The 12,694-nt window shown below is 44.4% G+C and overlaps 1 protein-coding gene across 2 annotated transcripts; it reads right to left on the bottom strand.

The window, feature by feature from the left end:
• Nucleotides 1–5,960: 5,960 nt before the first annotated feature.
• On the bottom strand, nt 5,961–12,570 carry LOC141807175 (uncharacterized). Of its 2 annotated transcripts, none has more exons than XM_074692960.1 (3): nt 6,573–12,570; nt 6,359–6,485; nt 5,961–6,260 (listed from the first exon to the last, which is right to left on the bottom strand). In XM_074692960.1, the coding sequence occupies exon 1, from the start codon at nt 12,502–12,504 to the stop codon at nt 6,787–6,789; it is 5,718 nt and encodes a 1,905-aa protein (XP_074549061.1). In that variant the 5' UTR covers nt 12,505–12,570; the 3' UTR covers nt 5,961–6,260; nt 6,359–6,485; nt 6,573–6,786. The 2 variants fall into 2 exon arrangements, with proteins under 2 accessions (XP_074549061.1, XP_074549060.1); XM_074692959.1 differs by having other exon boundaries at nt 6,359–6,482.
• Nucleotides 12,571–12,694: the final 124 nt, after the last annotated feature.

Genomic DNA, 12,694 nt, shown 5'->3' with positions numbered 1-12,694 from the left:
CAAAAATTAAAGGAATGAATCAAATTTTAAAGAACATTGAAGGTAATAATGACCTGACTGAGGGTAAATGTAAGTCGGCTATCTTAAACCCTGTTAAAATGTAACCCTGTGTGTCCTGTGTGTGAGTTTTTTAACCATGTAAGCCTGAAGGCTGAGGCCCATCTGAAGCCAGATGTTGCCATGGTGATCATTGTTTACCAACTGCCATCAGAGAGCTGGTGGAGTCTGTTGATTCCCAACACATTCCCTTTGAAATCAGGTTGTAAATGTGCTTGCAATTCTGACAAAAAGAATGATCATGAAGCATGAATCAGTGTAATCTAAAATTGGATTTAAAAGTTTGAATGGCTGAATCAATTCAGGAATTAAAGGAAGGGATTTAAATTTAAAGAAAAAAATCTGGGAAAATAAGGAGCTGACTCAGGGAAATGGAAGTCAAATGCTGTTAAAGTGTGATACTTTCTGCCCTGTGTGTGTGTGTGTGTGTGTGTGTGTGTGTGTGTGTGTGTGTGTGTGTGTGTGTGTGTGTGTTCAATCATGTAAACCTGTCTGCTGAGGCTTTTCTGAAGCCAGATTTTACATTGGTGATCAATGATAAATTAACAGACACATGCTTGTAATTGTTCCTGAATGTTTTGATGAGTTACTATAAAAAGCTGCATGAGATCAAAGGTTACCACGGTGACCAGCTCGCTAAGGGCAGCAGGTGCAGGTGCACAACTTTGCCCTTGTTACTGTAATCTTCTGAAGATTTTGTGGCAAAGCAAGAGTCCGAATCTCCTGTCACCTTGCCAAAACCGTGAGGGCTAGAATAAAAATGAACACACCGTAGGAATCCTGAGACCCAGAGGAAGCTGTTGATCTAAATTTCATGCATGAAGGTCAAGAAATGAACTCACAAGAGCGATAGATAGATGAGGGAAATTTTAATGATCTCTGAGAAAACCCCTCAGGAATTAACATGGAGGTATATGGTTTTTTTTTTTTAACTTCTCATGACAGTTGGCCATTTTGTGAAAAAGTGCTCAATCCTTTTGCTTTAAAAACCACTTTGTCAGAAGCAGGACAAGCCCTCCTCCATTTTGACATATAATATGCCTATGTGGAGCAAAAATTGTGACCAAAAGAGCAGTTTACCCAGAAGATTCCCAGGTTCTGTTTCCCCCTCTCCCTGCTCTGTCGTTTGAATCTCCCACTCTAAGCTGAAACATTCCGTCCAATACACACCAATGTTAAACGGCTCGAAGAGCTGAAATGCATCATGACCTTTGAAGGGTCATTGTGAAGAAACTATGAATGCTAGGAAACATTTGAAACCCTCTAAATGAAGCCAAAAGATAGCTGAATATTTTGAAGTTTGAATGGAGTTTGTAGCTGAATGTATGACTGAATGAGGAGGGTTTGAAGCAGGCTGAAAAAATGTCCTGAAGAGAGGAAATTTTGAAAAAAATTTCGCATTCATCTCTATGGGACCGAGATTTTCGTAAATCGTTGAATATCTCGGAAAGTATTTGTGAAAAGTTTCTGAAGAGTCATAGCCCCCTTGTCCCCACTGAAACACACGTTTTGAAGTTTGAACGGTGAAAATCGGTTGAAGTTTGTCGGAGTTTTAGCGGTCCAAAAAAGCGGGCCGAAGAATGAAGAAGAATAATTTTTTTTGTAACAGAAGAACATATGCTGTGAATGCATTGCTGCATTCACAGCAACTGAAAGAAGAAATTTGTGCATGAATAAATGAAAAGGTGAAAGATATAAAAGGATAAATACATTGATGAATGGAAAGTGAAACTGATCATAAAAACCGGAATAAATGGAACAAAAGGACATAAACCAACCCACATAACCCACTTTCCGTTGCTAGGTGCTGCCCAAGTAGCTGCCTATTGCAGCAGCTCTCTCGTCTTTGTCCGTTTCTTGTAAGTTTTTTCGTCTCGTTTTCATCATCTTTGTTTTTGGAGTGGATCATCACTTTGTATGGTTCATTGTCAGTCACGGACACCAAACTTTTTGTGGCTTCAGCGATATATATTACTACTTTTCTCCTGTGTTTGTCTGAAGATCCTACATGTAACCATGGCTGCATTGTTTACATGTGAAATTAGCTGTTACCAGCCTGTAGCATGTCAATAGTAACTAGAAAAGCAATTTCTGAAGAAATTGCGCTGTGAATGCAGAATGCTGAAGCAGCTTGCGCTGAACTGCTAATGCAACGAAAGCTGAACCTGAATGACTGAAGATATGTCTGAAAATGGTTGAAAAAGTCTTGAAAAGCTTGCGCTCAACTGCTAATGCAGAATGCTGAACATTAATGACTGAAGGTTTGTCTGAAAATGGCTGAATGAAGTCTTAAAATGCTTGCGCTGAACTGCTAAAGCAGAATTCTGAACAAGAATGGCTAAAGTTATGTCTGAAATCATTTGAATTAAGTCTTGAAAAGCTTGTGCTCAACTGCAAAAGCAGAATGCAAAACATGAATGACTGAATTTATGTCTGAAAATGGTTGAAATAATTCATGAAAAGCTGGCACTCAACTGCTAATGCAGAATGCTAAATTAACCTGCCATGAACTCTTGGATGAAAGGAAATTAATGGATGAATCAGTTAAATGGATAAATGAATTCAAAGTTGAAATGGCTGCATCTTTTCAAAATTTAAAGCAATGAACTAAATTTTAAAGAACAGTTATGGAAATAATGACCTGACTGAGGGAAAATGCAAGTCTCATCTCTGAAACCCTGTTAAAATGAAATTCTGTGTGTCCTGTGTGTAAGTTTTTAATCATGTAAGCCTTTTAGCTGAGGCTCATCTGAAGCCAGATGTTGCCATGGTGATCATTGTTTACCAACTGCCATCAGAGAGCTGGTGGAGTCTGTTGATTCCCAACACATTTCACTGAAATCAGGGTGTCAAACTGCCTACAACTGTGACAAAACCAAAGGGCCGATAAGAAAAATGATCACACCGTAGGAATCCTGAGACCCTGAGGAAGCTGTCTGTGTTAATTTCATGTCTAAAGATGCAGAAATAGGCCCATGACAGCGATAGATAGATGAGGGAAATTTGACTGATCTCTGAGAAAACCCCTCAGGAATTAACATTGGAGTACATGGGTGCCGGAGCTGACTTTGCCCGACAGTTGGTCATTTTGTGAAAAAGGGCTCCATCCTTTTGCTTTAAAAACCACTTTGTCAGAGGCAGGACAAGACTACTTACATGCTGAGGGCTTATTTGTGTTGATAGCTCAAAAAATGTGGCCAAGAGAGCAGTTTACCCAGAAGTTTCTCAGGTCTTGTTTCCCCCTCTCCCTGCTCTGTCGTTTGAATCGCCCACTCTGAGCTGAAACATTCCGTCCAATACACACCAATGTTAAATGGCTTGAAGAGCTGAAATGCATCATGACCTTTGAAGGTTCATTGTGAATAAACTATGAATGCTAGGAAACTATGGAAACCCACTGAATGAAGCCAAAAGATAGCTGAACATTTTGAAGTTTGAATGGAGTTTGTAGCTGAATTTATGACTGAATGAGAAGGGTTTGAAGCAGGCTGAAATAATGTCCTGAAGGGAGAAAATTTTGAAAATTCCGCATTCATCTCTATGGGACCGAGATCTCGTAAAACGTTGAATATCTCGGAGAGTATTTGTGAAAAGTTTCTGAAGAGTCATAGCCCCCTTGTCCCCACTGAAACACACGTTTTGAAGTTTGAACGGTGAAAATCGGTTGAAGTTTGCAGAAGTTTTAGCGGTCCAAAAAAGCGGGCGGAAGAAGAAGAAGAAGAAGAAGAAGAACTAGAAAAGCAATTTCTGAAGAAATTGCGCTGTGAATGCAGAATGCTGAAGCAGCTTGCGCTGAACTGCTAATGCAACAAAAGCTGAACCTGAATGACTGAAGATATGTCTGAAAATGGTTGAAAAAGTCTTGAAAAGCTTGCGCTCAACTGCTAATGCAGAATGCTGAACATTAATGACTGAAGGTTTGTCTGAAAGTGGCTGAATGAAGTCTTAAAATGCTTGCGCTGAACTGCTAAAGCAAAATTCTGAACAAGAATGGCTAAAGTTATGTCTGAAATCATTTGAATTAAGTCTTGAAAAGCTTGTGCTCAACTGCAAAAGCAGAATGCTAAACATGAATGACTGAATTTATGTCTGAAAATGGTTGAAATAATTCATGAAAAGCTGGCACTCAACTGCTAATGCAGAATGCTAAATTAACCTGCCATGAACTCTTGGATGAAAGGAAATTAATGGATGAATCAGTTAAATGGATAAATGAATTTAAAGTTGAAATGGCTGCATCTTTTCAAAATTTGAAGCAATGAATTAAATTTTAAAGAACAGTTATGGAAATAATGACCTGACTGAGGGAAAATGCAAGTCTCATCTCTGAAACGCTGTTAAAATGAAATTCTGTGTGTCCTGTGTGTAAGTTTTTAATCATGTAAGCCTTTTAGCTGAGGCTCATCTGAAGCCAGATGTTGCCATGGTGATCATTGTTTACCAACTGCCATCAGAGAGCTGGTGGAGTCTGTTGATTCCCAACACATTTCCACTGAAATCAGGGTGTCAAACTGCCTACAACTGTGACAAAACCAAAGGGCGGATAAGAAAAATGATCACACCGTAGGAATCCTGAGACCCTGAGGAAGCTGTCTGTGTTAATTTCATGTCTAAAGATGCAGAAATAGGCCCATGACAGCGATAGATAGATGAGGGAAATTTGACTGATCTCTGAGAAAACCCCTCAGGAATTAACATTGGAGTACATGGGTGACGGAGCTGACTTTGCCCGACAGTTGGTCATTTTGTGAAAAAGGGCTCCATCCTTTTGCTTTAAAAACCTCTTTGTCAGAAGCAGGACAAGACTACTTACATGCTGAAGGCTTATTTGTGTTGATAGCTCAAAAAATGTGGCCAAGAGAGCAGTTTACCCAGAAGTTTCTCAGGTCTTGTTTCCCCCTCTCCCTGCTCTGTCGTTTGAATCTCCCACTCTGAGCTGAAACATTCCGTCCAATACACACCAATGTTAAATGGCTTGAAGAGTTGAAAATCATCATGACCTTTGAAGGGTCATTGTGAAGTAACTATGAATGCTAGGAAACATTTGAAACCCACTGAATGAAGCCAAAAGATAGCTGAATATTTTGAAGTTTGAATGGAGTTTGTAGCTGAATGTATGACTGAATGAGGAGGGTTTGAAGCAGGCTGAAAAAATGTCCTGAAGAGAGGAAATTTTGAAAATTCCGCATTCATCTCTATGGGACCGAAATCTCGTAAAACGTTGAATATCTCGGAAAGTATTTGTGAAAAGTTTCTGAAGAGTCATAGCCCCCTTGTCCCCACTGAAACACACGTTTTGAAGTTTGAACGGTGAAAATCGGTTGAAGTTTGTAGAAGTTTTAGCGGTCCAAAAAAGCGGGCGGAAGAAGAAGAAGAAGAATAAATTTTTTTGACACAGAAGAACATATGCTGTGAATGCATTACTGCATTCACAGCAACTAGACAATTTCCGCGGAAATCGTGAGAGGGGCTCGGGCGGCAGCAGCCGGGCTTTTTGCATGTGTGGCTTTATTAGCTGATGCCAATCACCTGGCACCTGATATTCAGCTCACTTCTTGATATACCCCTATGCCCCTCCCTATGAGATGTGGTTACAAATGGACTGTGGCTGTTTTTGAGGAGATAGATGATCACCTGATGCATATCACCTGACACCTGATCTTTAGCTGTGTTCTTGATATAAATGGATGGGCCTAACATATGCAGACATTTAAAAGATTACATTTGAAAGAAAGAAATGGAATATTTGGTTATTATGATTAAGTGATTAATGAAGAAAAAAAGTGAAAAAAAAAAAAAACATTACACCACAATCATAAACAATCATAATCATAAAAGATTACACTTCAAAGTCAAACTTTTTCTTTATACAAACATTTATTTATATAAATGTGTCAATCAATTTAATCATTGTTTGTATAGCATTAATTCATAACATGTTTTGTCTCAAGACACTTTACAGTAGAACAGGCTGAAGATAATTCAAATATAAAATACATATGTACATATATACACATACATACATCAAGTACCCAATAGAAATTAAAATAGCAAATGTTGAGTACAAATTATTTACATCAGCCTCTTGAGATGTGGCAGCCAAGCAGAAATGGAGCTACAGCCGTTACCGGACCTATACAGGCCGTCGGCCGACACTGCAACATCCACTGCCCACTTGACTACCAGAAGTAGGGTCCAAAAATCTAAAGAAAGGAGACAAAAGGAGTGAGGCAAATTCTTGTGAATTAGTTTAACATACCTTATCAATCAGAGAAAATCTCTTTTGCGGATTTGTTCTTACCTGAGACATGATTGAATCTGTCCAGCAGGAGTGGAGCCACAGCCATTACAGGACGTATACAGGCAGGTGGTTGACACTGCAGCATCACTCTTATCAAATGACTTGCAGAAGCCAAATCACACGCCTGCTGATGAAAGGAGCGTGACAAATTCAGATTAGTTCGTTATCTGTCATTGATTACTACAAATTCTAATCATTGGGTATTTGTTATTACCTGAGATCTGTTGGCTGAGATGCGTCGACAGGCAGGCTGTAAAGGTCTTCTCCCAACAATCATGTTTTAAAGTATAGAAAAACCTAATCTAATGAATTGGGGACTAAAAACAGACTGTCACATAAAATATGTGACAGGACTAATTAAACAGATTCCAAAAGTGCTGTCACAGGAAATGTGTGACAGGACTTATCATCATTTGTGTTGTCAAATTTTAGCCAGTCAAAACGCAATAGACAGGATTGTGATAGCTGTAGTATGTTTGAAGAACTCCTGACTGAACACATGTAGCTGGTTGGGAAATATAAATGTGATCAATCAGTGTGTTCTTGTCTGTGGTAGACTTGACAATCAATTGAGTGTAGCCTCTGGACAGGAGTGCATCTCTAATGCTTTTTTTGCCTCTGGAAAGGAGGTCTTCATTGAAATCACCACAAACCACAATGGGTTGGTGGTCCATGAGTTCCAATGTGTCCAAGAGGGTGTTCAGGTTTGGCAAAAAGTTTTGCAAACTGTAATTTGGGGGTCTATACACAGTGGCTATAAGCACTTTGACTGGCACCTCAACTTTGAGCACCAGACATTCCATGTCTGTGACATGTTGCATGCACCTGGGAACCTCTGCCTTCAGAGTACTCTTGCAGTACATGGCAACTCCACCACCGGCTTTTGCTACCATGTCTTCATGCGCATCATAAGATGCCCTTCTGCTGCGTTCAAACATGGTATATCCCTCTAGATCGAAGAATGGGGATTCAGGGGACCCTGACAGATGCGTCTCGGTGAGACACAACACATCTGCCAACCTGAGTTCATGATGCGCCCTCAGGTCCACAATGTGAGATGGAAGCCCTTGTGCGTTGTGGTGGACAATTGTCACAGTGGTGCCTGGTTGCTCAGTCCACTTCAAGTGGTGCAGCAGCGGAGTGGCGCTCTGGAAACTCGCGCTGCGCATGTGTTCCAGAGCTGTCATGATATCTGGGTCGGCGTAGATCTTCTTCTCGTCAAAGTCTGTGACAGTCAGACCTGCGAGGGAGGTGGTGCGGCTGAGCGCCACGTACGCCATTCCCGGCTGAAACACACTTTTCAGGCTCACGACAGCTGACGTCACAGTCATACCCTGCACTTTGTGGGCCGTACATGCAAAGGCCAGCTTCAGGGGGAACTGACGTCTGACAACTCCGCCCTTTTTGCCAATGCTCTCCTCAGACCTCTCAAGGTAGACTAAGTTGTCTGAAGGGCCAAGCAACTTTTTGCGGAGAGTCTGTCCTGCCGTGAGATTGTCCAGCTGCAGTCCAAGTAGCTTGACGCCACTCGGTGCACGGTTGTCAGTCACTATGTTGGAGATGGTTCCGAAGGTTCCATTGACGAGACCATCCTCCACGTCCAGGTTCCTGATCAGCATAACACGTGCCCCTTGAGCAGCCAGTATGCTGTCAGGCAAATCTCTTTTGGTGCCCTTGACCTTGTATGTCAGGAGCACCTTCTTGCCCGTAGCGACGTCTTTCTTGTAGTCTGCAGCTACGAGATCAACAACGTCTGTGAGCTGGGTGGCTACTGTTGCTGCATTGTGACTGTCGACCTGTTTGTTGGTGGCAAAAACGTGTAGTGTTTCTGCTGGACAATCCTTGCTATTGGTGATGGCCTGCATGAGCAAGTCTCTGTCTTGATTACTCACAGGAACTTGCTTGCTCTTGACTCGCAGTCGGTTGAGGAGTTCAGCGAAAGCTCGATCGTCTTTCTGGCGCATGATCTCTGTCAGATTGATCATAGAGAAGTGATCTCTCCAGAGATCAAACTCTGTTTCCTCGTAGACACAGAGTGGCTTGGCTCCTCCCAGCGGTGGCAGCTGGTAGAAGTCTCCGACAGCAAGAACAGAAATGCCACCGAATGGACTCCGGTTTCCCTTTATCTGCTGAAATCGCCAGTTGACATAGGCAAACAGCTTCTTGGAAACCATGGAGATCTCATCAATGATGAGAATTTCCACGGACGACAGTGCAGCTCTGACTTCATCAAGTGTATTGCCCAGGCCTTGGTATGGTGGTTCCAGGGACCTTGGGAGCTTGAGGACAGAGTGCAACGTTTTGCCAGAAATGTTGAAGGCTGCCGTGCCTGTGAACGCAGTCAACAGCACTGCGGGCTGGGACATGTCAGCTATGTCCCGGAATCTGGGGAGCTCTCGCAGAATCCTCGTTGCTTCCTCATAAATACACTTGATCACGTGTGATTTGCCGCAACCAGCTCCACCTGAGACAAAGTAGTGGAATGGCTCTGGATCTTGGCCCCACACGCGTTGAAGGCACCATTGCCGCACACTGTAGAAGACGCACGCCTGGGTCTCGTTCAGACTCCGAAACATCTTGCTGACAAAGTCCGAACTTAACCGTGGCGCCTCAATTCTGGGAACCGGTTCCCCGACAACCGGGACTTGGTAGTCAGGGACAGCGTCTTCTTCGCCCTCATCCGGGATGGCTTCGCATATATCAAGGCACTCATCCCGGTCCACCTCAACCTCAGGAGCAAATGTGTTCCAAGCATTAAGGGTTGGACCAATCTTGATGTTCTGGAGTGCCTTGTCAATGGTTTTGCCTCGTCCTTCGTACCGCTCCACATTTCGATCTACGAGACTTTTCACCCAGAGTTGTTTGTAGAACTCTTCATATGTGGGGTGACCCTTGTCCTTCAGTTCGTAGTCTGATCTGTGGGGGAGGTACATCTTCAGCAGCCGTCTGTAGTGCTTTTCTGGTGCCTTGGTTTCAGAAAAGCGGGTGAATCGGATGATTGCTGGTTTGCCCGCTGTCCTCTTTGCGATGAAGCCTTTGTCGTCAAGGAGGGCTATGGCACTTCCCCGCTCAGTTTGCTGGCCGTAGACTACCCTGTAGTCTGACGCAAACTCAGCCAAGCACATGTGCTCAAACTCAGGGGTCTGTGGTCTGTACAGGTATTTGTCAGGTACTCCTGACATCCAGACCTCATCAGACTCTGGTTCCATATCCTTCAGTCGACTCATGGGAAGACTCATCTTCATGCCCTCTTCGTCGGTGTTAAGGAAGATGACAGACCGTGAGGACTTTTTCAGGCGTAGGCTGCATGTGCGAGCAACTGCCTCTTGTGCACTAACCTGCCTGTGCTTTGAGTATGCCTGCATGATGGTCGACATCTCTTCGCGCTGGTTAATGGCAGAGTCTCTGGTCGTATCGATGACTGACTTCAGGAACTCAGACATCTCGTGCTCCGGCTTGGTGATGTACGACATCATGTACATGGCGCAGACTTGGTCGTCAAGGACGTACTGGATGTCCATGTTGGCGTTCCAAGCACGGAGCAGGTCTGGGTTGTACGCATTCACCCAGCAACTGTTGGGATGTCGCTTTAGCAGGATCACGCTACTGCTTGTCAGATTTTTAGCATACTTCATGTATGCCTCACGATCCAAGTTGCAATGGCGGAGGAGATCTGACAAGCTCTCAAACTCTGCCTTTGGATCCATGAGGACACTTCTGAGTCCCTGAAGCTTTGCCTTGGCTTCCTTTTGCTGCCTTTGGATCCCTTCCCTCCATGCCTTTCTCTGCTCTTCTGGGTCTTGACCTTCCTTTCCGTCATTTTCCAAGCTCTCATCATGTGGGTCGGTGATCCAGGTTGTGTCCATGGGCAGCTTGGGGAATCCAAAGCGACACGTGACATTGCCCTTTCTGCACGATGCTGAGTGGTTCCTACTGTGCACCTGAACCTCTGACACAATATTGTAGAGCTCAGGGTCTGTCTCCGGATCAGGCATCTGACAGGTGATGTATTTATCAATGAACTGGCACACAACCCAGTCAGTGTCCTCACCATAGACAGGGGCATTTCGAACCCAGACCAGCATGTGAATGTGTGGGCTTCCTCTGGCCTGAAACTCAACACGATAAAAGTAATCCTCTACCTCACCTATTGGCCGTGCTGGTGAGAGGATTAGATCTGCCATCAGAGAGTCGACCCGCTTTTCAAACATACGCATCACCGTGACAGGGTTGCTGCGCAGAACGTCACACTTGGCTTTCCAGTCGAGAGCTGAAATGTCTCCAAGTGTCTGACCTTGCTGAGCTTTGATGACCTCGATGACTTCCGGCCATCTCATCTCAGCCGCAGAAAAGGTCAGAAAGAATGTGGGTTTTCCAATCTGCCTGAGCATTGCATGGACATCCTTCAGGCTTTTATTCCAATATGCAGGCGTGCCCCTGAGAGGCTGCATGAAACGCGTTGCCTCCTGTCCTTGAATCAATATGTCCAGCTCTTCTTTGTTCTGGAGCATAGAGTTCTTGACAACACGCCCGTCTTTAGTGCGTGCCTTTCCTTTGCGCATTTGAATTGACATGCTGCCTCTCGCGATGTGAGTCTCTGTCACAAACTGTGCAAAGAAAAGGTAGCTTTGGTCTTCGGCAAACCGAGTATCTGCCCCAAACAGCCTGGCATTGAAGTACCTGCTGGGTGATAGTTTAACAGGTCTGTCGTCATCCAGCGTGTTCTCTCCTGTGGGAAACTGGATGGGAAACGCCATGGCTTCTAGTTTCGGGATCGCGAAGAATCCTACCGGTTTGTTGCCTTGGGCAGGGGCAATGCTGAAAATTCCGTCACCATAGGAAAGAATTTCCTGAGCAATGTCTGGTGGCTGCATGCAGGTGTCCAGAGCAAGACCAGGCCTTAGCTCTTCCTGCTGTTCTTCTATTGAGCCTGCTGCTAAATCGGCCTGGCCTAGCTCAATCTGGCTGTCAGACACTTGTAGCAGCACCTCATCAAGGATGTCTTCTCCCCACTGTGCAGCATCAGCAGGGTCGTGCTGCGAGTCTTCATCATCAGACCTCTCAAGCACAGTTCCCCCCTCAACATCCCCAGACAGGATTTCAGGTGACAGCTTGTCTGTGTTGGAAGCAATATAAGGCTGTTGCTCCTGGTCTTGTTGGTCAGCTTGGGCATCTGATGTTAAATCTGCTTGGTCTGGCTCAGCGTAGCTTTCAGATGCTTGCAGCAGCTCCTCGTCAAGCATGCCATCATCTCCCCACTGAGCAGCATCTACATGGCCATGCTGTAAGTCTCTGTCCTCAGCTGGCTCATGGAAGAGGTTTTCAAACGTGGCCTCCTCGTTGATGGTCACGTCCGTGTACTCTGAGTGTTGCTCTCTGAGTTTTGCCAGGGCTGCCAGCACATTTGTCATGTTGACGGTGTAAAAGTGCTGGTAGCCTTTGAAACGAATGTGACGTTTCAGTTTTACCTGCAGCAACTGTGCTTCACAGTTGGAGCGTGGAAGACTATTAACGACGCTTTCCACCTCCGATGGAACGCACACAACAGCTCCTTTGACTGCTCGCTGCTGTCCTTTTGGCAAGGCAATTATTTTTGCAAATGGAAGGATTTTAGCAATGAGCTGTCTTTCAAGCACATTAAGTTCAGCCAACTCTGGGGGAATGGGTGCCAACTCCAAATTGTTTGCTACAGCATATGTTGGGATCTTTCCTCTGCTGAGGTGGCTGTCACAATTGTGGCATATCCATTCCTGCAGTCTCTCTGGTGGAGAGAAGCAAGGGGAAGAGCACTCCATGTCACAAACATGAACATAGCTTCCTGTCAAGCAAGCTTCTGCCACTCTCACATTGGCAGAATATTTCTCTCTCTTGCATGGCTTGACTTGGTTCGGAAACATTGTCCTGTGGCAGACTGTGCAGACATATGTGGGCCCATGGCTGACATTTTCACGGAATGTTGCTATTGCTGCTAACATTACAGAATTAAGCATTGGCTGGCGAGGGGTTCTGAGGTGTTTGTATTTCCTCTTGATACTGAGTGCTCTTTGCCATTTCACATGAAGTTCAAAGCCAGCATTAGTGGCCAACTTGTGTTTTCTGAGCAGGCTACAGCGTTGGTCGTGATGTAGCCTAAACTCTGGATCCATCTTGTACCTCCGGGCAAAGTATTGTTTTGATGAAGTCTGCCTTGAGCTCCGAAAAGCAGGATCGGTATGGTACCTCTCCGCAAAACGTGTCTTCAATCTGTCCCGAAAAGCAGGATCGGTATGGTACCTCTCCGCAAGACGTGTCTTCAATCTGTCCCGAAAAGCAGGATCGGTATGGTACCTCTCCGCA

This window comes from Halichoeres trimaculatus, unplaced genomic scaffold, assembly GCF_033239565.1.
Source record: "Halichoeres trimaculatus isolate MK-OKI-2021-1 unplaced genomic scaffold, fHalTri1.1 fHalTri1_scaffold_18, whole genome shotgun sequence".
NCBI lineage: Eukaryota > Metazoa > Chordata > Actinopteri > Labriformes > Labridae > Halichoeres > Halichoeres trimaculatus.
The sequence above is the reverse complement of the archived record's forward strand: the minus strand, read 5'-3'. Positions and strand labels throughout refer to the sequence as shown.